Source organism: Fundulus heteroclitus, chromosome 13 (assembly GCF_011125445.2).
Source record: "Fundulus heteroclitus isolate FHET01 chromosome 13, MU-UCD_Fhet_4.1, whole genome shotgun sequence".
In the NCBI taxonomy this organism is placed as follows: domain Eukaryota; kingdom Metazoa; phylum Chordata; class Actinopteri; order Cyprinodontiformes; family Fundulidae; genus Fundulus; species Fundulus heteroclitus.
In genome coordinates, this window is record NC_046373.1 from 32,833,099 (window position 1) to 32,858,585 (window position 25,487).

At 41.3% G+C, this 25,487-nt stretch overlaps 1 protein-coding gene across 2 annotated transcripts; it reads left to right on the forward strand.

The window, feature by feature from the left end:
• Positions 1-1,884: 1,884 nt before the first annotated feature.
• glcci1a (glucocorticoid induced 1a) lies at positions 1,885-25,487 on the forward strand. Of its 2 annotated transcripts, none has more exons than XM_021310448.2 (7): positions 1,885-2,181; positions 7,930-8,046; positions 21,387-21,553; positions 23,006-23,155; positions 23,248-23,458; positions 24,592-24,712; positions 24,800-25,487. In XM_021310448.2, the coding sequence occupies exons 4-7, from the start codon at positions 23,012-23,014 to the stop codon at positions 25,095-25,097; spliced, it is 774 nt and encodes a 257-aa protein (XP_021166123.1). In that variant the 5' UTR covers positions 1,885-2,181; positions 7,930-8,046; positions 21,387-21,553; positions 23,006-23,011; the 3' UTR covers positions 25,098-25,487. The 2 variants fall into 2 exon arrangements, with proteins under 2 accessions (XP_021166123.1, XP_012707708.1); XM_012852254.3 differs by having other exon boundaries at positions 1,886-2,181; positions 23,003-23,155.

The following is a 25,487-nucleotide window of genomic DNA, read 5'->3' on the forward strand; positions in this document are numbered from 1 at the left end:
CTTTGTTGATGTAATCAAAAGCGTGTCTTCTTGGGAAATCTGTTCTCAGATTCTATCAACATTGCTGAACTCTTGTAATCCAGTTAAATTTAAAAGAACACAACTGGACGTTCACTGCATTTTTGCACATTATCTTTTTGCACTGTCAACATTGAACAACATCCTTCTGCACACTTTTTTCAAAAACTGTTTGTCTCCTCCATTGTTACATTCTTAGCACTGCTGCACTTTATATTGTAATGTTATCGTATTTCAATCGCAATCTCATTACACTGTTGTAAGCTGTACTCAACAAAATTTTGTTTTGTATGCACTCTGTGCATACAAACTGACAATAAAGTTTGTCTAAGTCTTTCTGCAGAAGCTCAGACAGCCGTGCTCAGGAGGCAAGTGAAATTTTCAGCTGAGGTGTTAACTGGTCATAAAGAAAAAGATAAAGATTGTATTTTACTTTGGATCACCAAGGTAGTTTTTTACTCGGCCAGCGAGATCAAGACGTTCAGGTGTGTGTCTTCAACCTGTAGAGAGCTGCTGGAGGCACAGATAAGTGGTTGTATGAAGTCTCGGGCATCCCAGCTGTGTCTCCTCCTTCCTGGGAGGTGTGATGGAAATAGGTTATGCTGTGCATTCTGGTATTCAGATTTTTTTTTTTTTTTTACCAGTCTCTGTAGTTCTCTGTATGCAGTTCGGTCTTTGTTCCTTCCCATGGCTGGGCCCAGCATCAGTTTGTAGAAGGCATGACTAACAGTTGTTCTGGCAACAGAGTGTCCTGCCCAAGCAGTAAATCTCATCAGCTCCTCCAGAGATACTGTGGACTTCTTGGCTGCTTCTCTAGTGCTCTCCTTGCACGTTGTGTCAGTTTAAGTGGATACCTATGTAGATCCGTAGCTGTGTCTTGCCCTTTTCATTTTTAAGGATTAAACAGAGCTGTGTAAGATGTTTAGAACTTGGGATATTGTTTTAGAACCTAACCTGGTTTTAAATGTCTGCTGTGTTCCTTTTTCTAATAATTATGTGTCATTACAGTGTTGTACATTCCACTGAAAATAGTCCTTTACATTTAACCCAGCTGTCGGGGAGCAGTGGGCTGCCACTGTGTGGCACCCAGGGAGTCTTTTGGCAGTCTGGGGAATTTGAATCAGGGAACTGCTCTGACCACTAGGCCACCACTTTGTCTTGGTATTCATCATGATGATGTTTGTAAAGTTCTGAGGCCAGAAACAGAACAGTTTGCCTTATAACCCAGATTAAACGATAAACGGTTGAACTTTGCTATTTAGGTGCGTTCTGAAAGCAGTTGGTGGCACAGCAGTTTTTTCAGCTGTAATAGTAAAAAAGGAAGGAAATTAGTGATGCTCACCAATGCTACTCATTCACTTCACAATTAGGCACACCTTTGTGCTGATCTGTCTCATAGAATCCCAATTAATCGCAAATTACTGGGTGGCACGGTAAATTAACTCTACACATTCTGCCAAGCAAAGAAGCGTAGTCAAATATCAAATATATCCCGCCAGAATCATGGCAGAATGTTGATGATGGGTGCAAAAACAATGCGATAGTGGTGCAACTTTCTTTTGACATTTAATAAAACTGAGGACAGTTGAGTAGGGGTGTATCATTTTGTGTGAAAATACAGAAGGAACATCAAAGCCGCTCCAATTAATGAATCAATTAAGTAGGCTATAAACTGCAACCCTGGAAACGTAACCATTCGAATCCATTATTTAAAAAAATACTAAATGAATGCGATATTCGTGATTATGATGAGTGGTTGAAAACTTCTGATAGCACCCGAAGGTATACTGAAGACTCAACTGTTCATTTGTGTATCATTCAACAGAATCCTGCAGTGTTACCATTACTTATGCTCAAACATTTAGGAAGAACTGAATGTGGATGGACTGACAGCTCATCCCAGCAGGTGATCAGCGCAGCGGAACCTTTCCAGCCTCCCACCATTGCTTTAGTAGCGACACCTCCACGGCGCTACGGTGTCGTATCAGCCTGTGTTGATCATCACAATCATCACAGGCCAACCTGCTGTGCTTCCTCCTCCTCCCCGAAGCCTTGGACCGGACCGATTACATCCCGCTGCTCGAGTCCCGCCAACCCGAGTGGAAGCGGCTCGGACGGGAGGCTGGATGACAGAGCTCCTTACCTGGCCACGTCTCTACAGAGGTAGCTTCGTTCTTTAATATTCGACCATGTCATTTAAAAGCCACCCATGTAACGCTTAGATGCTACGCTGGTATGCTAAGGACGGTTCTGTTTTCCACAGCGACTCCTACGCCAGTCTAGCTTAAAAACACAGTTATTGGAGGCTTTGGACAGCAAATGGTTGCAATGATCTGTTTGTGAAACAAAACACAACAAATGACAATGTGATTTAGGCCACAATCTAACGTTCGTCGTATGTATGCTCCACCGCTTCCCTTAATATATCAATAAATTAAAACTTCAGGCTATTTCCCCCCCATTCTCCAGCAAGCGCCACGTTGTGTTTTGGTGCGTCGGGCTAATGAGCTGAACTGCGAAGCAGCGAAAAACACCACATTTTCATGCTTGCACTTGACGCTATGTGGATAACATTGACGCCGAATTGTAAAGGGGGCCATTACTCGTTATACATAGACGATATAATGATACGAAATGTCAAATAAATGTTCCTTCTATGACCGATAACTTAGAATCGTGGACATTTTCAAGCTAGATTGGGCCGGCCGAAGCCCTCTACCTGTGGTTGGGTTTCGCACGCGCTAGGCTAGCCGACTAGCTGTCTAATTAGGTCAGAACGCATCAGGAGCTGATGCTTGATGCTAAAAACACCGAGGCCGAGCCTACGCCTCGGCTTGATTTGCAGCCGTCATTCTCTCATTTTATTTGTTTTGATTTCTGTCTTTATTTTCACACAGCTTATTGGGTATGGTGGTTTTCTTCCCCCCCCCCAGCCGTGCGGGTTACCGAATGAATGCAACGAATAAATGTAACAATATGTGTTCCAGTAGTTACTAGAAGAGCATAACAACAAGCTGCCCTTGGTGAGGGAGAGACTGCTGGTTATGGTTGCGTCTGACGTGATGATGCAGCTACTGTCGTCCATAAACAAGCCTCAGATCTACATGGATAATAAGGCGGATTCTCGTAGTGAGCAGTGCCTACCGAGCAAATGTCCATACTGTGTGCCATTAAGGCTGTTTTCCTGGTTTAAAACACGCACAGCCCTTATATTCGTGATAGCTGGCCGCCAGCCGATAGGTTTGTGGCTCCTGTGGTAACATTTTGGCCTAGCAGTTCCGGAGAAAAAAAAAAAAAAAAACAGAGCCTTCTGCGCAATCAGGCCAGGCTCTGAAAACACACAGTAGAATATGATCCAGAATCCTGGTTACATCATGCACATGTCAAAGGCTACAGTGACCCTTGTATGATTTAGAAAGCAGCGCAGCAAGGGTCCTGGCTGACACCTTTTCTTACTCAGCCCTCCTGCTGATCAGGATGTGAATGCTGCCATATGCAATGGACTTTGCATCTGTACCATCTTGGTTTTATTGCTGTAACATACATGCCTGTTTGTTTGTTGCTGTTGCTGTTTTAGACCCAAATTGCTCTAATACGTTTGAAGTGATTCTGAAAAACGACATCACAACCATCAGACCTGACTAAAGCATATGTTCTTTGCAACTTTGGAAACCGGTGGCATGTGCTGCGTTTATTGCCATTTGACAATAAGTGTGTATATCACCTGACATTTCCTGTCGTTTTAGGCATTCGTGCACTGCAGCGGCACACAGTTATAAAAGATGTTGCAGCGTTTCACATGTGCCCCCGATTTAAACAGAAGCCAACCCTTATCGGCGACAGGAAACAGCAGCGGATATCACTGTGTGGTACGCACACATCGCGTTTTACTCGATGTTGAGGTCAGATTTGGTAAAAATACCTCCAGTTTTCTAAGTTGCAAAGCGGCTGACGTTTTCCGAATTTGAGCTTGCCAATGGAACACAGTGGAAGTGTGGCAGGCATTCTGGGCCCCTCTCATCATCCTTAAGTGACAAAGCTCTTCTTCTTGAGGACCGTTTTGGTGCAACCAAACTGAAGTCCACATGTGTTATTGCTGACTGTGATAATGATGACTGGATTACCTGCATTTGTTCATTACATCATCGCTGTGATGCAGTAACATTGGTCTATGTGGTCTGTGGAAAAAAAATGGTTGTCATGATAGCTTTTTTTTTTTTTGATAGATCTCACGCCATGTAGAAGAGGGACATTTAGCTGGTATAGGAAATATATTTGTTAAAAAAACAACACCATCGCGGGTAATGATAAATTATGGCCCCTTCTACACACACGCATTCCTAAAAAGATAACCTGCGATCAATATCTGGCAGTGTCAGATATTTAGAAAGAATATGTGACGGTGTGGCAGCTGCTACGAGCTGTGTCCAACCACAGCCGTTACCATAGGAGAGGCTCCACAGGTTATGCAGCCTGCTGCCCCACAAATAAAGAAAAAAAAATGAACAAGTTTTGTCTTTCTCGTCAGGGACAGCCTGCCCTGTTTGCTCTGACCAGACAAGTTTGTCGTAGCAAACACACGGCCCCACAGAGCACTGAGGGCTGTGAACAGGTGCGTCTCCAGCTGTGTGCACGTGGGATTGCACACCAGTCGCAACCCGGCGACAGCTCTCATTACTGTCCTCTAATTGTGGAAGCCCTGTTATTCATAAGCCATGGAAGACCATGGCTTATGAATAACAGGCAGTGGCATTGGTGTGCCGAACCAGAACATTTTGCAGAATGTTTTTATTACATTATTTATGAAAGGATATTGACATTTAATTAAACTGATTTATCCAAAGAACTCTTTAATTTATTACTTATTTGATTGTGCTTTTGGATGGATTTGGGATGGGAGAGTAGCGCATGCGGCTGAACAGCTGGCTTAGATCGTTTCTATTAAATCCAGCCAGTGCTGTAGATGGATGGCAGAACCTGATGAGGCCGACGCTGATGAAGTTGCTTATTGTCGTGCATCGTAAGTGGTTTAGTACTAAACGCTGATCTGGCAAGGTGCACACATCAAACTTGATGTTATACCAAAATGTCACCTCGTGCAGCGTCATGGAATAGTTGTATAAGATCGCTAAAATCGCACAGTGTAAAGGTCCGTTCACACCGAGCACAAACAAGATGAATCTTTCCCGTTAATCACCTGCAACTGGTCGCTTGGCGTTTTCACCATTCTGTCAAACAATGTCACGCTACCCGCAAAGTGCTGAGGTCTTGCGTCATGTGAGAAGTCACATGGCATTTGGGGTTAAAAATGTTTTAAAAGGATGGATTTAAAAGGTTTCATTAATCGATATCAGGCCATTCAAGGAAAATCAATTCAAATCAATTGACTGTTTTTTTTGTTTTTTTTTAAACCCAGCCTCATTAATTAATATCATTTATCTACAGACAACCATAGCTTTGTCACATAAATGCGATGAATCTATTGGTCTGAGCTCTGGGTTGCTGAATCTGTTCTTCTGTTTATGAAGCATCCTTCTTTTCACTACAGCAGAAGAGATTGTACTCTCCACTAGGGCTGCTTGATTATAGCATTCTAATCATTTTGATTGAAATTTGATTGAAACTAACTTTGATAACATGAATTTATTGAACATAAACAGTGTCTGGTAAACAATGTTTTCCGTAGTAATTAAACATTTTTCAAAAATAACTTGACAAAGTAAAACTTTGTCTGGACAAATAGAAAAATAGAATCAACTATGTTGTGTTGAACTTCCACAACCTACTGCAATTATTATGCTACGTCTATAGTTAAATAATCAAACATTGAGGCCAGTTGTACAGTTAGACTGTGCAGCAGTGCACTCTAGACAACATTTAAGCATCACTACAATGACCAAACTTACATTAACAGTACCTCTTAAAAAATGTTGGCTGGAGGATATCAAACATTTCAGAACAGAGACATCTAGAGCTGCACCGATCCGATACCTGGATCGGATATCGGCTCCGATATTGATTAGTTAGCTGGATCAGATATCGGATGAATGACCAGCACAACATTTAGTTGAACCCGAATCACATTTAGCACTGCAGTTTAACAGGTTAATTTTTGTTTTATTAAATCGGCAGTTACGTAGACGACATTAACTGGTCAACATATTGACGAACCCAGAGACCTGATTTACTCTTGTCCGTCTTTCCACTGAATGTGGAAGTTGTGCTGGACACCCTATTCCACCGGGAGTGATTCAGTGCAGAGCGCCGCTGCGTGGCTGGACTCAGATCACGCGAGGATTGCGGCGTCGTGCGATAGTAGTGTACTTGTAGGCTTTAAAGAAAATTAAAATCATCACCAGCCATGGTGTCAAATATCAAGTCAGATCCTCTGGTGGCTTTGTACAGAAGCCGCATTGATGTTTCAAATCAAATTCATTGATATAGCACATCTAAGAACAACTGCCGTTGGCCAAAGTACTGCATTTAAAAAGAAAAACAATCTGATAATTCAATAAGAACACTGTACAAATAAAGAAAAATGAAGGCCTTAATATCTGGGAGACACTGCATATTCACAGCAGCTGGTTACTTGAACACAGTGGGCTAGGGCAGTCATCAGCTTTTGGTTTAAATGTGTTAAAATATCTTGAAACTACAAACATTTGAAGTTATGCTCAGTTATCAGACACAGCAGACCATAATTTCCCTGTTTATGTCTTCCACTTCTTTGTAACTCTCCAGAAAGGTACCGCTCCTCAGATTTCCCTGCTACTCTTTTGTCCTTATCTCTGTGGGTTTGCCAGAAAGCATACTGATGCATTTATTATTATTATCATTATTATTATCATCATCATCATCATCACTACTCAGCTTCTTCAGGTTTAAGGCAACACCTTATCTTTTCCATAGACACGTCTTTATTGAGAAGAGCATCTCTCCAAGGCGAATCGATACAAGGTGGCGCTGGACAGACGGGCCTTGTCACATGACCCGTTTCTATGGAAAATGCTGGTTTGTTGACTTTGTAACACAAAAGCGAATCTGGGTCACATCATTGGAAGACTATATATTAGTGCACCTTGCTAATAAAAGAACAAATCAGGAATGCCCTTACATTCTTTCATATCATGATTCCAACAGGGGCCACACCGTTCACGTTAAGGGCCACTTTTTTACCCCTCTGATTCATTTGTTGTTAAAATATAGGAATTAAGCCAAAACCAGTTTAATGGTATTTACATGATGACAAGGGATGACAAATGATACCCGGCTGTTCTCTTCTTGACAACGGCAGTAATTGTGTGAGAAGCGGGCTACGTCCTGGGTGATGCTGAGACTCCGTCACAGGAAAACACACACAGGACCATTCAGATTGACACTGCTGACCAACCTGGACTGAATTATTCTGCACGCATTTCACCATCACACACTCATCTAAGGGGAGTTATAGAGACCAATCAATTAACAGTCATGGAGTACTGGCCAGCCCCGGTGATAAACCTGATAGAAACATTTCAGACTCCTAGAACCCCGGAATAACAAATATGACCTAGAGTCTGACCTGGCTAACCATTATTGGAGAAGTATAATGTATTTTTTTTCTTTAGGGTTTTTCCTTTGTGTAAAGATTTTCTTGTTTTCATGTAAGTGCCTATTGAATCAGTGCAAATTCTTCTGCCATCAATAGAGAGTGATTTTAGAAGTTCTGGATGTCTCAGTTTATGAACCCTCAGCTCGGTAGGTCCGTTCTTAGGATAAAACTCCAGTTTATGTCCTGTAGTAGGAATGAGCTCATTGATTGGCGCTGTTCCCAGTGTGACGTTACGAGTAAAACTTAAACGGCAGAAAATAAGGTTTCTGGTGGCTGACGCCAGGCTAATTCTGCTCTGCTGTTTTCTGTTATCTTTGCAGGTAAAGGAACAACGTAGCACCTGGTGCTATCCCCTTCAGAACACTACTGGTGGGCCTCACCTCCCAGGCCGCTGGCTCCATCGCACCCATGTGTGTTTGAAAGATTCATGTCCCCAGGTGAGCAGAGCCCACATCACATCCAGCCTGTACAGCGGGGACCATCGTCACGTAGAGACAAACGTAGCCGTCTCCTATAAGATGAGAGGACCTTTATTATCGTGGTGTGTCGTTCCTTAAAGGACTGTTGACAATCATTTCCTTTGAACTGAAGAAAAGTCGATGCTGGTTCATTTTCCAGTAACCACCCAGTTCCCTTCACAACTCTTTTCCAAACATATGATGCCAGAAAGTTCAGTGAAAAAGGGATTTGAACAGAGCAACGGTTATTTTCCCATTTCTTTACCGAATTACATCAATCTTATCACAGCTTATTCATTTTAGAAAAACACCTGTAGATAAGACTTCCAGTGGAACTTTAATGTTGCTCAAAGCAGATTAAGATTTTCACTGATCTATCAGATAATCACAAGTCACTGACAGAACTATCATCAAATACAGCCTGCAGGCCATCTAGCTGGCCATAATGAGGCATCGCTGTAGGTTTGGAATGGAAACCTGAACTGCCTGTCCTTAGACCTACTTCAACTGTTAGAATCTCTTTTAATTTAAAACATTAAATCTAAGATTTAGAAAACCAGTGCCTGCACTGTTCACAAAGACTCTGAGTCCTCTCAGAGAGCTCTAATCTTAGCCTGAATATTCCTACCTAGGAGTCTTAGCTTCAGAGTGATTGAGATAGTTGCTGAGAGCGACTCTGAGTAAAAAAAATTAAAAAGAAATTCTTATCTTAGTGAGGAGGTGTGGTTGACGCCATTGCTAGGTGTGATGCTGTCTTTTAAGAGCTGTCATTGGTTTATAGTACAAACCCACCTCAGGAAAGTTGTTTGATTGATGACTGGGTGTAAGAAAAACACCAAGATCCAGATCGTTCACATAGGGCTGGACGATAATTCAATAACAATATATATCAATCGATAGACATATATCTATCATCACAGGCCATATCTATCAATTAAAAGTTCAATAGAATAAAGGTTTTGCTGCCTTATGCAACTATGTAGGTTAATATTAGTCATTGCATCCTCCCAACCAATCAGAAACGCAGTGCCAGGAAACACTCCGTCACCAAGCTCTGTCCCCTTCAAAGAGTTCAGAGAGCAGTGAAATTTGTTCTGTGCGTTTAACCCAGCAGTGGGCGGTGCCCTGGTAGCAATATGGGGTTAAGGGTCTTGCTCAAGGACCCAGAGTGGCAGTTTGTGGGAGTTGAACCCAGAACCTCCGGGACACAAGTGCAATGCTTATGGGTTTTTAAAAGAAGCATTGTGCACGTTTGAATTTTTTTTCTTTCTTTCTTTCTCATACATGCTTGACATGTTAAATGAGTCTACCTCTGTTTAATTCAGTTGCCTCAATAGTCAGTCCATGAGAGAGTGATCAGGGTCCTGTTCCCTGGGTGTGGGTGTGACACGGTGTACTCTCACTCACCTGGCTACTTTGTTGAGCCTCCATCACCATTGATGCATTAGCAAGTGAACTTGGACTAACTTCAATATTTATAGCTTTCTTACCTCAGAAGACATGCATGATTTTCCTCTTCTCCCATACACAACACTGGTGTCATCTCAACTTCTGGCCAGACGGGGGGAAACTTCTCTAAAAACTTGTGCAACTTGTGCTATGCTATGCTTTTAAAAAAAAAAATAATAATTGTTTAACTTAACACATGTGTTACATTTGTTATGATTAATGTTTATCTTGTAAATGGAAGAAGAAAAAAGCAATATCGGTTAAAAGAATCGGCCAAAAAAAATCGGCCCCACGTATCGGATATCAATTTGCCTGATGTTAAAACAATCAGTATCGGCCTTAAAAAGCCCGTGTCCGTCGATCTCTAATTTACATCATCATTATTTTGATTTGGTTATTTATTCATACTCACCAGCCAATTTACTACTTTATCTATTTGATATTAATCTGCAGTCACCTCTCAGCATTGTTCTGGGATTGCCTGCTTGTATAAAGTTTTGGATTTGACAAAACTGCTGACATAAAATGGAGAAATAAAGGTGGAGAAAACCGAACTGGAGGAGAATAGAGGAGTTTGAAAGGTAAAGTGGTCCCTGGATCACAGTGCAAATAGGCAGACTTTGAAGCATATTGACGCTGGCAGGGTGGGTAAATGGCGTTCGGCTCAGCTCTTCTACTAAGTTGGGACACCGGCAGGGCCGTGTAAATACCTCTTGTTGTGATGAACTTTTTTAATCCATCATGATGCACTGAAATCGGGGACATTTCCGGGAACAGCTTTTGCTGCGGACAGGTCATCCAAAATGGGGACTGTGACGCCTGGTCACCGTATTCTAGTGACTTTTTTTCAAAAAGTGACTAGCGACAAATCTACCTACATTTTTCTACTGGCGACTTGCGACTTCACGTGAAAGCACCAATCAATCTGGTTGGTTTTTCAAAATAAAGTAAATTTTAACAATTCATGATATTTAAATTAATTTGAAACTCTTAGAATTAGAATAAGTGTGCAAATATACAGTAGCTATGCTATATTATATGTTTTACATTGTTTAATAATTTTTTTAATTAATTCTGAAGGTGTGGGGGCTTTTATTTTGGTGTGGTGGTACGCCACCATCAAATACATGTAGCAGAAACCCTGAATAGAATTTTTTGTTTTTTCATTCAAGAAATCTTTAGCTTTTGATATTATTGCTAATGTTTTAAATAACTTTGACTTAATATAATTTGAGAGGTTTCCTACTAAGTTTATTTTGTATAATTATTCCAAGGAACTTGATTTCATTCACCCGTATGTCAATAAAATTTAATCAATGTCTCAATTACCAAAAAAAAATAATTTAGTTTATTTGAGTAAAACCATTTCTTTTGCATGATTAATTGTTTTTCAACAATATCTATGTTCCTAGATTCTGACCACAACAGAAATCCTTACAATTATAAGGATTTCACTTTCCTCAGTAGCTTGAAGAAATATTGTCTTATCTAAATTATGTATTTTTCTTAAAAGTTCATCCTCTTGGGTGGAGTTTGCTATTCCTTTAGCCAAGTTTGGTCCTATATAAATAAAATAATCATAAAATTGATTTGCAGTTTCTTTAGTTGTAGAGTCATTTCTCTTTTGTTAAAAATTGAGATGGAATGTCAGCAGTCTGATTTACATTTTTTATTAATTTATTAAAAATATTCCACATATTTTTAATATTTTAATTGTTTTCAGGGCAATATTGAAAAAAAATACTTTACTTGATATTATAATGCTTGTTAATCTATTCCTGTATATTTTGTATACACTCAGCCTCTTTTGTCCTTTTTTTTTCAGAAAGTCTTTGTATAATTTATTCTTTTCCTTACAAGAATTCCAAATACCTTGGGTTAACCAAGGCTTTTCAGATAATTTATCATTTTTTTACTTTAAAGACTACAGGACAATGTTTAGCGCAAAAAGTGGTGACGATTTTTAGAAATGTTTCATAAGCCTTATTCACATTATCCACACAAACTTCATCCCAGTTATCTTTGCATAATTCACTTTTAAATGATTGAAGAGCCTCTGGGGATATTTGTCTTGTCAGTACAACACTTTTATTTTCTTCAGTTGATTTGATAAGCCTGTTTATCACTGAATCAGTGCTGTACTAGACGTGTCCAGGAGAGTCGAGAATCTCAGGATAAGCTATACTGATTAACGCAATATAGGAGTGAGTGACTTAGTAACTAATACTGTGAGGGAAGTGGTGGCGCTGTTGCTGCCAATAACTGCTTATGAATTTTGATGTGAATGAACACGAATTTCCAGCAAGTGAAAGAACTTAAATTTAGTGTGACTAAATGTCTGGTTTTTAAATTAGTTTTGTTGGACTCAAATGAAAACAATAAATGTTTAAAGTGGGAAAACTAAAAAAGCAAAATGAGAAAAACTATAAATACTCTACAGTTTTATATTAATTAAATATTATCTTTAATGCCACTAAAGTAAAACAAATGTCTTGTTGATGTTTAGTGGAAAATCAAATATTAACTAAAGAATAAGAAATGTCAACATACAGATTTGAAACTCTGTCTACATTCAGAATATAAAAAAGAAAACAAATATAAAAGAAAATCAAGTAACTAAACAAAGAAATAGATATTGTGATACAACCACATATGTATTAATTCAATTCAATTCAATTTTATTTATATAGCGCCAAATCATGAAACATGTCATCTCAAGGCACTTTACAAAGTCAAGTTCAATCATATTATACAGATTGGGTCAGATTATACAGATTGGTCAAAAATTTCCTATATAAGGAAACCAGTTGATTGCATCAAAGTCCCGACAAGCAGCATTCTCTCCTGGGGAACCGTAGAGCCACAGGAAGAGTCATCTGCATTGTACATGGCTTTGCTGCAATCCCTCATACTGAGCAAGCATGAAGCGACAGTGGGAAGAAAAACCACCCATTAACGGGAAAAAAAAACCTCCGGCAGAACCGGGCTCAGTATGAACGGTCATCTGCCTCGACCGACTGGGGTTACAGAAGACAGAACAGAGACACAACAAGAGAAACAAAAAAGCACAGAAGCACACATTGATCTAGTAATCTGTTCTACATTAGATGGTAGTAGCAGGTGAGCCGTCTTCTCTGGATGATGTCACAGTTAACAGAACGCCAGACCAGGTGTACCTACTATGAAGAGAAAAGAGAGAGAACAGAAAGTTAAAGCAGAAATGACAACACATAATGCATAATTGAAGAACAGTAGAACTCAATATAGTGAGAAAATTAGATCCTGATATACTCCAGTAACCTAAGCCTATAGCAGTAAAACTATAAAGGTAGCTGAGAGTAACATGAGTCACTAGTTATAATTTTTGTCAAAAAGAAAAGTTTTAAGCCTAGTCTTAAAAGTAGACAGGGTGTCTGCCTCACGGACCAAAACTGGGAGTTGGTTCCACAGGAGAGGAGCCTGATAGCTAAAGGATCTGCCTCCCATTCTACTTTTAGAGACTCTAGGAACCACCAGCAGACCTGCAGTCTGAGAGCGAAGTGCTCTGTTAGGAACATACGGGGTAATCAGAGCTCTGATATATGATGGAGCTTGATTATTAAGGGCTTTATACGTTAGAAGAAGAATTTTAAATTCTATTCTTGATTTAACAGGAAGCCAATGAAGGGAAGCTAAAATTGGAGAAATATGATCCCTCTTGTTGATTTTCATCAGAACTCTTGCTGCAGCATTTTGGATCAGCTGAAGGCTTTGAACTGCATTTTGTGGACTTCCTGATAGTAAAGAATTACAATAGTCCAGCCTTGAAGTAACAAATGCATGGACCAGTTTTTCAGCATCACTCCTGGACAGAATGTTTCTAATTTTGGCGATATTCCGGAGGTGAAAAAAGGAAACTCTGGAAACCTGTTTAATATGGGATTTAAATGACATGTCTTGGTCAAAAATAACACCAAGATTTTTTACTTTATTACCAGAGGCCAGGTTAATGTCATCCAGATTAAGTGATTGGTTAAGAAGTTTATTTTTTGAGGACTCTGGCCCAAAGATTAAAACTTCGGTCTTGTCAGAATTTAGATGCAGGAAATTTAAAGTCATCCAGCTTTTGATGTCATCAAGACATGACTGCAGTCGAAGTAATTGATTGGATTCATCAGGATTTATGGATAAATATAGCTGAGTATCATCAGCATAACAGTGGAAATTAATCCCATGCTGTCTGATAATTTTGCCTATCGGAAGCATATATATAGTAAAGAGAATTGGTCCAAGGACTGAACCCTGTGGTACTCCACAGGTGACCCTAGAGTTTGAGGAAGATTTATTATTAACATGAACAAATTGGAATCTGTCTGACAGATAAGATTTAAACCAGCCTAATGCTTTCCCCTTAATCCCTACAGTATGTTCAAGTCTTTGTAGGAGAATATTGTGATCAACTGTATCAAACGCAGCACTGAGATCTAACAGGACAAGTATAGACACAAGTCCATTATCTGAGGCCATGAGAATATCATTAGTGACCTTCACCAGAGCTGTTTCAGTGCTATGATGAGCTCTGAAGCCTGACTGAAACTCCTCAAGTAGGTCATTACTTTGTAAATGTTCACAAAGTTGATTAGCAACTACTTTCTCAAGAATTTTAGATAAGAAAAGAAGATTAGATATAGGTCTGTAATTTACTAACTCATCTTGATCAAGAGAAGGTTTCTTAAGTAAAGGTTTAATAACAGCTACTTTCAAAACCTGTGGTACATATCCATTTACTAAGGATAGATTAATCATGTCTAAAATAGTGCCACTGATCAAAGGGAATATGTCCTTAAACAACTTGGTTGGGATTGGGTCTAACATACAGGTAGAAGGTTTAGATGAAGCTAAAATTTTAGATAGCTCAGAAAGCTCTACTGCTTCTAAACAGTTCAGACACTGCGCAGGTTCTAAGGATTCCTCCAATGCTGCCTCACTTACTGAGGACGAGGTAATCATGTTTGGGAGGATGCCAATTATTTTATTTTTAATGGCATCAATTTTATTTATGAAGAATCCCATAAAATCATTATCATTATCAAGTATTATATAATCTTTCTTCTCTTCCCTGCTATTCCTCGTTCTTCTCCTGTCTCCTTTGTCTGCGGTTTCATTGCTCTGTCTCTGTTAAGATGAGGGAGACTGGGGCGACAGGTGTGTGTGTGTGTGTGTGTGTGTGTGTGTGTGTGTGTGTGTGTGTGTGTGTGTGTGTGTGTGTGTGTGTGTGTGTGTGTGTGCGTGCATTTGTTTTCATCTGGCTTGACTCGTGATTGTTAGTTTAGTGAAACAGATATCATTTCCTGTGGCATGACAACATATCCCCTGCAAGAGGACACTGTAGAATGAATCACTCTGGGGAGTGAATGTTCAGAGTCACGAGCGCAACAGAACACGGAAGTTCCCATCCCGACCGAGATGTGCGCTGACCTCCTTCTCAACTGTAATGAGAAATGTACGAATCCGTTAATGAACTGAATTCGGTTCAGTTCGTTCTCTCAAATGATTTGTTCTTTTGAATGAATCATTCAAGAACTACACACTTGTGTGGAGCTCGCAGAACTACATCCATCTGGTGAGAGTCAGGTTAGGTGTTTCTAACAATTTTACTTATCCAATTCTGAGCAATCTACTCCCCCACCTTTTTACAGTTTCAACTTTTAAAGAATGTATTATATCTAGAGATGCACCGATCCGTTTTTTTATAATACAATACGATACCTGGGCTGAGCTTATCGGCCGATACTATCCGATATTATTGTTAAATGAATGAACCATATACCTTGCTATGTGATTAAAGACATCCGGCTTGACATAAACATTGTTAAAAAAAGGTTTGCGTGTTCTTTAGCATAGTGGAGGTGCTTATTTAAGTTTGTGGTGTTGAATTTACCAATGCTATCACCACCCCTCGCAATTTTCACATTGCACATATTGCATGTTGCAGTCAGACTTGTTGCCGTATCAAGTTTGAAATGTTTCCAAATAGCAGATTTGGCTCGGTCAGGTGCTTGTTACATGTTACTCTGTGTTTGCTCATTACTAGCTGCTGTGCATAGAATGACTAGATTGCTGTTACTGTATTGCTGTGTGATAATAAAAAAGAATGAAATGACTGGATTGGAGTGCTGGATCAGCTTCATTTATTTGATATCCGATCCAGCTAACTAGTCAATATCAAAACCAATATCCGATCCAGGTATCGGCTATTGGATATCATTTATATAGATCAAGCGCTGTAATATCCTTGATGATCATCACTTTTGCATGTTCAAGAGATCCATTTAGGCTTGATGTAGCTATAACATTGAAGCAAAAGAACATGGCTGGTACCTAGTGTTCTAGATAACATTCTCCATTAAAGAAGATGTCCATTTTTCATTGAATATCTCACCTATTTTAATGCCCTTTATTGTCAAAAAACTAAATTACCATTACATTTAATGAACACAGAAAGGTCTGATTTTGGCAAGACAAAAGTTTTGTTGCCATGTCATATGATGCACCCAATGCTAGATTACAGCCTCACCTGTGATCAGTAATTGATCAATCAATTAGTGGGTGTGTATAAAAACAACCCCAACACACCAGACCTTCACATCAACTACAACTCTGACAACATGCCTAAGATTCACCCTGAGACCAAAGCATTGATTATCAAGAGGTTGAAGACCAGAACCACTGCTGAGGTGGCTGACGCCTTCAATGTGTCTGTGTCAAGTACAAAGAATAAGAAAAAGAGTTGAAGAGACTGGAGATGTTTATGACTAGCCCAGGTCCCGCAGACACCGCAAGACAACTGCTCGGGAGGACCATTTGTTGGCTCAAAAATCCAAAGCCAGCCCCTTTTCCACTGCAGCAGAGCTCAACCAGGCTTGGTCACCTCAAGTCCCCATGTAAACCAGAACAGCTTGTAGAATTCTGTCTCGAAATGGCCTCCATGGTCGAATTAGTGCCCAGAAACCAGCATTAAACAAAAGGCAATTAAAAAACCGTGTTGCATTTGCCAAGGCCCACAGCCTACTAAAAGGATGGATGCTGGAAAAGTGGCAGAAGGTGGATTTCTCAGACAACTCTTCGGTTGAATTACATCACAGCCGCCGCAAATATTGCAGGGGACCTACAGGAGCCCGCATGGATCTGAGATTCACCCAGAAAACAGTTAAGTTTGGTGGCAGTAAAATTGTGGTCTGGAGTTACTGTCAGTATGGGGTGTGCGAGAGATTTGCAGGGTGGTAGACAATATCAATAGCCTAAAATATCAAGAAGTATTAGCTACCTTTTACATTCCCAACCACAAAAGGGGTCAAATGTTGCAGCAGAATGGTCTTCCAGCGCATACTTCCATCTCTACGTCAAAGTTCCTCAAGGCGAAGAAGGTCAAGGTGCTCCAGGACTGGCCAGCCCAGTCACCAGACATGAACATCATAGAGCACGTCTGGGGTAGAATGAAAGAGGAAGAATGAAAGAGGAAGCATGGAAGACAAAACCAAAGAATCTTGATGAACTTTGGGAGGCATGTAAGACTGCTTTCTTTGCTATTCCTGATGACTTCATCGATAAATTGTACAAATCATTGTCGAACCGCATGGATGCAGTCCTTCAAGCTCATGGAAGTCATACAAGATATTAATTATGGATCTCACATTACCATTACTTAATTTACCGATGTTACGCAACACATTGTAGTATTTGAAATAAATGATTTGTTAAATTTTCACATTACTCTCTGTAGACGACAAAACTTTTGTCTTGCCAAAAAATCAGACCTTTCTGTGTTCATTAAATGATCAATCTTTCTTCAGTGAAGCAAATTTATTTTAGTATATTGAATATAATTTGGGAGGGTTTTAGCTTATTTTATTTATTTGTCCTCAATAATATTACACTATTACCTGTGGGGACGTTGAAACTAATTAATATCCTTCTATGGAAATCAGGAAAAAGAGCATGAGAAACTGGAGAAATACCAAGGGCTCTGGGAGGAACTAGAAAGGGCCTGGAAGGTGAAGACAACAGTATTAACCCCACTCTGGAGAGGTGGCTCAAACAGATACCTGGAGAAACATCAGACATCTCAGTCCAGAAGAGCACAATCTCAGGAACAACTAAGATCCTGAGGAAAACCCTTAAGCTCCCAGGCCTCTTGTACAGGACCTTGAGCTTGAGAAATGAAGAGCCACCCACCCTGCTCAGGAGTATGAGGGGTGGATGAGAGAGCTGTTGAGTTACATCAATTCCAGAGCACTATGTAGCACCAGCTTCTCTTTAACAGGAAATACCAGTGTTTAATATCGTAAGCTCTAGAGACCTGAGATATCTTAACAGCACTAAAGCCTAAACATAGTCACAGCTGATTCTGAAAATAAGAGCTGCTGTCAAACACCAACAGTCATGATTAGAATAAAATGTGGTGAATTTTAAGTTTGTGTTTAGTGGCTTTTAAAGCTGATCAAGAGGGGCAGGTAGACACAAATATGACAGAACTTCCTAAACACCATCTAAAACTTTCTTCTTATCGGATCAGCGATCAGAATCTCTGATTCTGGAAAGAAATTGTAAAAATTAAATTAGAACCACAAAGGCCTAATATGAAATGCGGAAGAAAATATGATACAAGTGAGATTTGAGCCTTTCTCTGGTTCTTTGGTCACAATACATCAAGAATACTGAAAAGTGTGATTTTGTTTATTTCTCCTGGAAGTTCACTATATAGACACCTGGATGTGTTTACAGGTGCAAAGTGAAAGTAGACATGATGAAATGTTAACAGCTGAGTGTATGTACAAATAGGTAAAGATAAAAAATTGACTTTGAGCTCCTTTCTGAGTCTGTTTTCCTTGTTAACCTTGTTATTCCAGTGTTAGCCTTGTTGCAAGGCTCTGAGTTCTGCTGTCTCCTAACACTGCCCTGGTACCAGCTGTTTAACATGGTCAGCATATGTGAACAACAGCCAGTCACTAGGGTTGTCACAATACAAAAATTTTAACTTGATATCGATACACAGGATTTTTGATACCACTGGGATAAAACATTACCAAAAACTAAACGGCATGAAAAACTCACCTTTTTCGATCTCGGCACGGAACATGCTTTCTCAACAGAGTCACAGATGCTAGTTAAATAAGTGTGCAAATAAATGCAAAACTAACCCAAATATAACACAATTTGAAAATATTTTAAGAGGTATTTTTATGTGCAAATAATCCAGAAATAATCCTTGAAGGAAGAACATACCATGGATTTAGCTGCATGAGAAGTTGTTAGAAACAAGCTTTTTTTCCACAGTGTAAATAACAACCTTCTTTGTTTGCCTAGTATGCTGAAATATTTAGTATCAATACCATGCCAAATTAGTATTGTATCCGGATGCAGCATTTGAGTGTCAGAGTATGGATATTTTTGACTACCCTAGTCACAAGACATTAAAAAGTTTTTCCTGAGTAGGGCATCTACAGATGTGACAAAGAGCTGAGGCTCAATGATCCTGAGCAAGGCTTGACGAAGCACGACCTAGAAACGCTTCCTCACAGAAATAACGACACCGGAACTGTTCCTGGAACGAAAGGTTGAGCTTCCGACAGTATAGCAGAGTCAGTTTTAATCGCCCAGATGCTTCATACAACAAGGAATTTGGCTTTGGTTCAACTTTGCTTTAAAAGCATACGAAACAGGTAAGTAGAAATGCACGGCACTGCATTCAGCCCAGCCCCACAGTCTGGCTCGGCTACAGTTCCCTGATCCTCGGTAGCAACAAGGAGGGGCCAGATAACACCGGCTCACTCCTGAGTATTCACTTACCCTCCTCTCAGTGGCCTGAGCCACTGCAATTTATGGCAAGCTGTGCCAGAGCTTCTTCGCCTCCTGCAGCAAAAGAAGCGATGCAGGCCTACCAAACAACCCAGTCCATGTGTCCATGCATGATACTGAGCTGGAGGGGAGGAACAGAGCTGGCAGAGTGGTTTACTGGTGTTGATCAGCAGAAAGGGACAGAGCACCAACACCGGTAGCAGTGGTATTAGTTGATTATTTGATCTCATAGCGGTTCCAGTTGTTAAACTTAGAGACCAAGATCATGTTGCTGGGAGAGACAGACCTTACTTTAAAACAGCATCAACAGACACTATAAACCAGTGGTGTCTAAACTTTCTGCGTCGTAGGCCAAGTTGAAACCACTCTGAGGCCATTTTTGTTTTATTTAGGTGACTAAAAACATTTATTGGGAATTCTTTCCTTTTTAGCTGCTCAGGAATAAGTTAAACATCCAAGGGTTTAATGAAACAAAGTAGAAAACAAAGTTTATTTTTGCTAATGGAGTCGTATCAAAGGCCGAGACTGAATGCTGAAATTAAATCAGAGTATTAGTTTAGAGGTGTATGCACTCATTCAACCAAGTTGTGGCTGTGATGGTTGTAAAGTCTTACAGCAGCAGGGAGGAATAATCTATGATGGCACTCCTTTGTGCATTTAGGAGGCAGCACTCTGTCACTGAAGGAGCTCTGCAACTGCTTCATTTATGGGGGACACACTGTCTAACCAACAGTGATGTTATAGGCCAGTTCATTGTTATTGTTTTGATGCGAGTTTTTCGTGCATGCGCGCCTGACTGGTAGGCAAAAGGTGAACACAATGGCGGACGCAAACAGAGAAACCGACGAGTTCTCCACGTATTTTTCTTCTTTAGATAGAAGATCGTTTTAAGAGTAAGTTGATGGTTGATGGTTTCAGATTACCAGATCCACACAGCAAAAGCCTGAAGGGACGGAGCGAGTCTGTGAAATGCTGGCCAGGTGTTCTGTACCGCGACATACAGCTGTCTTATAAACACGCCAGGCCAGTACAGACAAGAGAGCACGAAAGCCACTGGACGGCTACAATTATTTTATATCGGGACATAGAACAGGGGCGTAATGCAGCCGCTGTCTGGTGAACATTATTGCACAATGATTGCACGAAGAAAACTAAAATGATGCGGCGTGCTGCTGCTGCAGAGCATCGACTCCGCTTCTCCCAGCCCCGTGTAGCGATCGCCACCTCCCCTCCGCCGCTATTTAAGTAGAACAATGACTAGAGCAGAATTAAGTTGTATTTACCGGAGATGAAGTGTAGACTGCAAATTCTGTCGTGGTATGATGGCTCCCACAGTCCATTGCGATTGTCTGCCTGCGCTCTTTTCATTGAAAATATCCATTTCTTTCTTCGTCCTTCCTCCTTCGGTAAACGACAGAAACGTACATCCGACGATTTGGAATGCCTCTGTGTGCAACCGGGAGCACAACAAGTCGTAGGCATTGTTTAGATTCCAAAAATAAACTAACTAAAAGCACGCTCTAAATCACCCGTTTTGTAATGATAGTAGACGAGAACAGTACTGTTTCTGCCTACCCGTGGGACCCGGATGTAGCGCTAAAGTCACGCGTGAACTGGTCTATTAGTCCTTCTGTCTCCCACCACCTGCACTGCACTAGCAATAGTAGTCTATAGAAACTTCTGACTTTGAAGTTTTAAAAAGTCATAAATCTGGATTTTATCACTTCTTAATCCTAACTGACCTAAACAGGAAAGGTTTAGTCTGATTGCATGTCTGACTAAAGAAAAGGTCACAGGTTTTTATACACTATATAAATACAGGGTTTCACCTGTATACCAAAGGTTTCAAGGTTTTCATACCAAAAAAAGCAAATATTTTAATAATGGGTGGTTTCTCTCCTGACAGTGTATTCCGTGCAGTAAATCACTGAATAACTAGATGTTTTTCAGGTGACCGCTGCTAAATCAGCGGGAAATAAACTGCTGAGGAAACGTGTCCAAACATCTGATTCAGTTTCTCCCCCCCTGGTCAGATATTTCTCTTTAGATTCCCTCCGCCTGCAAAGATCAGCAGCTTCAATCCAGGAAACGAGAAGGAGGCTCCAGAGGAAAAGAGGAGCCTTCCTCCCTCAGCGTAAGAGCAGCTTCCTTCCTGCCCAGCACCGACAGCCACAGCCGCACAGCCGCCAGCCACATCCAGGTATCTGCACCTACACCTGCAGCTCTGCTTCATTCTTCTTGTGTGCCGCGCCACTCTGTCCATTGTGCAGGAAGAAAATACAAGCATACAGTGACACAAGTCTAATGCGGCATATACTGAAATGAACAAAAGGTGAAAGGCATCAGTGAAGGGAGGTAGAAATGGTTTGCAGAATCCACTGGGTCAGTCTTTTGGGTTCGGTTCACCTGTTCTCTTCTATTTTGTCAACACTAAAAACTAAAAGACTGACTGCATTTGGCATTGTGCATGTCATTGTATCAGCGCAATGTAGAATGGGGGGAAATGCTAATGTAACAATGCTTCTCATTTTTTAGCAGAGCGGTTTAAATCTGCTTGCCATAAATTAATGCTCAGACTATAGTCATTCATGGTTAGATCTGTTTTTATGGTGTTAGAATATAGTTGTGTCATCTAGAAGACATTTCACTGATGTTTGGAGGCTAGATGGCTCCATGGCCAGGGACATGGAGCCAATAATCAGGTTTCAGAGCGAGTTCTACAGGCTTCCTGAGTCCAAACCTGGAATAATGTCCTGAGAAGAAACAAGGCTGAAGTGAGGTGTTGGGTCAAGCTTTGGGAGGTTCTGTAGCTGGTACAGGCAGCCACATGACTGTTTCAGTGCATTTACTAACCTGGATGTGGCATACCCATCCTAGAGGAGAACCGAACCAGACAGATTTTATTTCATGACGCTTTCCATCCATGTAAGAAAAAATATCCCTGGCTTTAAATCTCTTTATTTTCTACTATCAAAACCTGGTGTGCTGTGCTCTTGTATTCACCTCCAGTACTCTATGCAACCATGTTTATCTGGGATTATAGCTGTTGTAGGGTAAAAGCTTGAGGTGTCTTGTACAGAAGCCTGATTTTAATCAGATCGGATGAAGAGTTTTCATGTTTTCTTACGTTGGATTTTGGTCGGTACTTTGACAGTTCTCTTGTAGCTGTGGCTCCATGCTCAGGGTTGTTCTGCTGCTGGAAGGTAGACCTCCAGCCCAGTTCTGCAGGCTCTAACAGGTTTTCTTCCAGGATTCTCCTGGACTTGGCTTCATCCATCTTCTCATCAAGTCTGACCTGCTCCTCTGTCCTTGTTGAAGAAAAATATCTTCAAGTATGATGCTTCCATCATCAAACTGCAAACAGGGTCTACTGGGCCTTTCTGTTTGCCAAATTTCTATAATGACCCGTCCACTCGTACTCCCACCCGAGCTGTGGATTCTCCTGGCTGTAAAGAATGGCAACCATTAGATGTTGCGGGTATCTCACTGACATTTAGCAACGGTGCTGGCTCCTCCTAGGCCTTATATGGGCCTGACAACATCGAGGCCATCAGTCTGACAGCTGACGTTTGGCTGAGACGGCAGTAGGAGCGTAATCGTCTCTAAAACCCAACCGTTTTAAGGAAGTGTGTCTTTCTTTTTGCTGCAGCAGTTTTCCATGTCGAAGTCGGCCCAGATGCCGCTGTCCAACATCACAGTGCCAAAGCCCTCCATCTCCAGGGTGCCGAGCAGCATGGAGGGCATCAACCATGAGCTGGAGAAAGTCTTCATCAAAGACAACGGAGACAAGGAGGAGCTGAAGGTGCTTCCCCGTTGGGCGCGACATCTGTCCGCTGGCTTGTTTGGTCTCAGACCTTATTCTCATTCTGTGTCCGTCCCTCTGGCACGCTGCAGTCTCTGGAGGTTCCCGATGGACGTCGGGCACCCTTCCCTCCCCAGCAGCGCAGCAGCAGTTCTCGCAGCGTGGACACGCAGACTCCTTCAGCCCCCGGGCGATCCAGCAGCTGCTCCAGCCTGTCACCGTGTCCCTCACCTGCCTGCCCTCCAGGATCGCATGATGGCAGTCCCTACTCCACAGAGGACCTGCTCTATGAGCGGGATAAAGGTCAGGAGTGTCAGCAAGCACAGCTCGGGCTTTCAGCAGTCAGTTCAGGACTGCTCGGTGTGATTAAAAAAATGATGATGATCATGGCAGTAGTTACGTGTTTATTAGAAGATCTAGAAAGAACTGCTTGAATTGCTACAAAAGGCACGCCGTTTTATTTCTAAGTCCTAATATGCATGCAGAGCTGGGAAACGGGTTTCTTCCGCTTTAGATAATTGAAAATATTTTAATATGAGATGAAGATAGCCTAATTAAATAGAACAAGGCTGGTTTCAAATCAATTTCGGTTTGAAAGATCTGCCTCCCATTCTACTTTTAGAGACTCTAGGAACCACCAGCAGACCTGCAGTCTGAGAGCGAAGTGCTCTGTTAGGAACATACGGGGTAATCAGAGCTCTGATATATGATGGAGCTTAATTATTAAGGGCTTTATACGTTAGAAGGAGAATTTTAAATTCTATTCTTGATTTAACTGGAAGCCACAATAGGAGCAATATGATTTCTCTTTTTAATTCAGAACTTGCTGCAGCATTTTGGATCAGCTGAAGGCTTTTACTGTCTTTTTGTGGACTCGATAATCAAAAAATAAGTAAAATGTTTTAGCCTGAAAGCTACAGATACAATGATTAGTTGTTTTTTTTCTGCAGGCAGAAAAAGGAAGTGCCAAGATGATGTTTTTGTGTGGTTTAAGGGCGTTTGCTGGTCAGGATTTTTCTTTCAGGTGTAATGATTCAAGGCAATACCGGGTTCTTAGGTTGTCTGAAAGAGGGAAATACTTCCTTCCTTGTGTGGAAAAGGTATGGAAAAAGAAAGTAGATTATAGAAAAATATGTGTTTCTACACTTCCTTACCATGTCTTTGACTACAAGCTGCATCCATCTGACAGTCATCTATCACTTACTTTCTCCCAGTTATTTTTGTTCCATATTTAGATAGTTAACACTCTAGAAATTTCTCTCGTTTGGAAATATTATTATTTGGACATAATAACTATATATAGGAAGCATGGATACGCTGAATTGATCCTGACTGTGATGCAGATGTTCCCAGCTGTGTTTGAAATATGTAGACTATGTAGGATGCTGATCAGCTCGGACCATGAGTGATTTATAAAATCCTGTTTGTTTGTTCAGACAGTGGAAGCAGCTCACCACTCCCAAAGTTCGCTTCCTCACCCAAACCCAACAACAGCTACATGTTCAAGCGCGAGCCCCCAGAGGGCTGTGAGAAGATTAAAGCCTTTGAGGAGATGAGGTGCAGCCTGCTTAACACTTGTACTCAGCTCCTTTCTGCTTCTCCCTGAATCTTCCCCTCTCAGTCACTGTGGTTGTTCCTCTGCAGCTCCAGGCAGTCGGCGTCGGCCCCCCACTTCTCCTGCCCCGACAAAAACAAAGTCAACTTCATCCCAACGGGCTCTGCGTTCTGCCCAGTCAAACTCCCCGGCTCCCTGCATCTCACCGCCGCCTCAGAGCCCGAGGAAGACGAGAGCAACGCGGAGGCCGCTTCCAACTCAGAGCACCAGGGGGCCACCTCGCTCTACGCCATCCCCACTCAGGTTTCCACAAGCACCAGCACAGATGATGCCCCAGAGGAGGCCAGCTCCCCGTCAGATACTGCAGAGCCCCAGACAGACAGCTAGAGCCGAGCAGAGCAGGCCTCACCCACCACAACTGACTGTCCCACCAACACCTCCTTCTGCTTCGCCAGGGGAGCCTCTGTCTCTCTGTGCTGACCCCCTCAATCCCGTTCTATTACTGCATGACGTAGCAACAATGTCCCTTCATTTCCACCGACAGACAGACAGACCGACCGGCCACCTAAATGCTCTGAGCTGTGTGCAGGGACCTGATGGTTGGAGGTATTACACTACAGGCTTCAGAGGGAACTCTATGGATGGGGGGGAGGGGCTTGCATTTTAAACTGGTAGTATAATTCAGATTAAATTATGTGTTGTGTTCTGTTTCAACATTCACAGTATGAATAAGCTCTAAACAATAAATATATATATATATATATATATATATATATA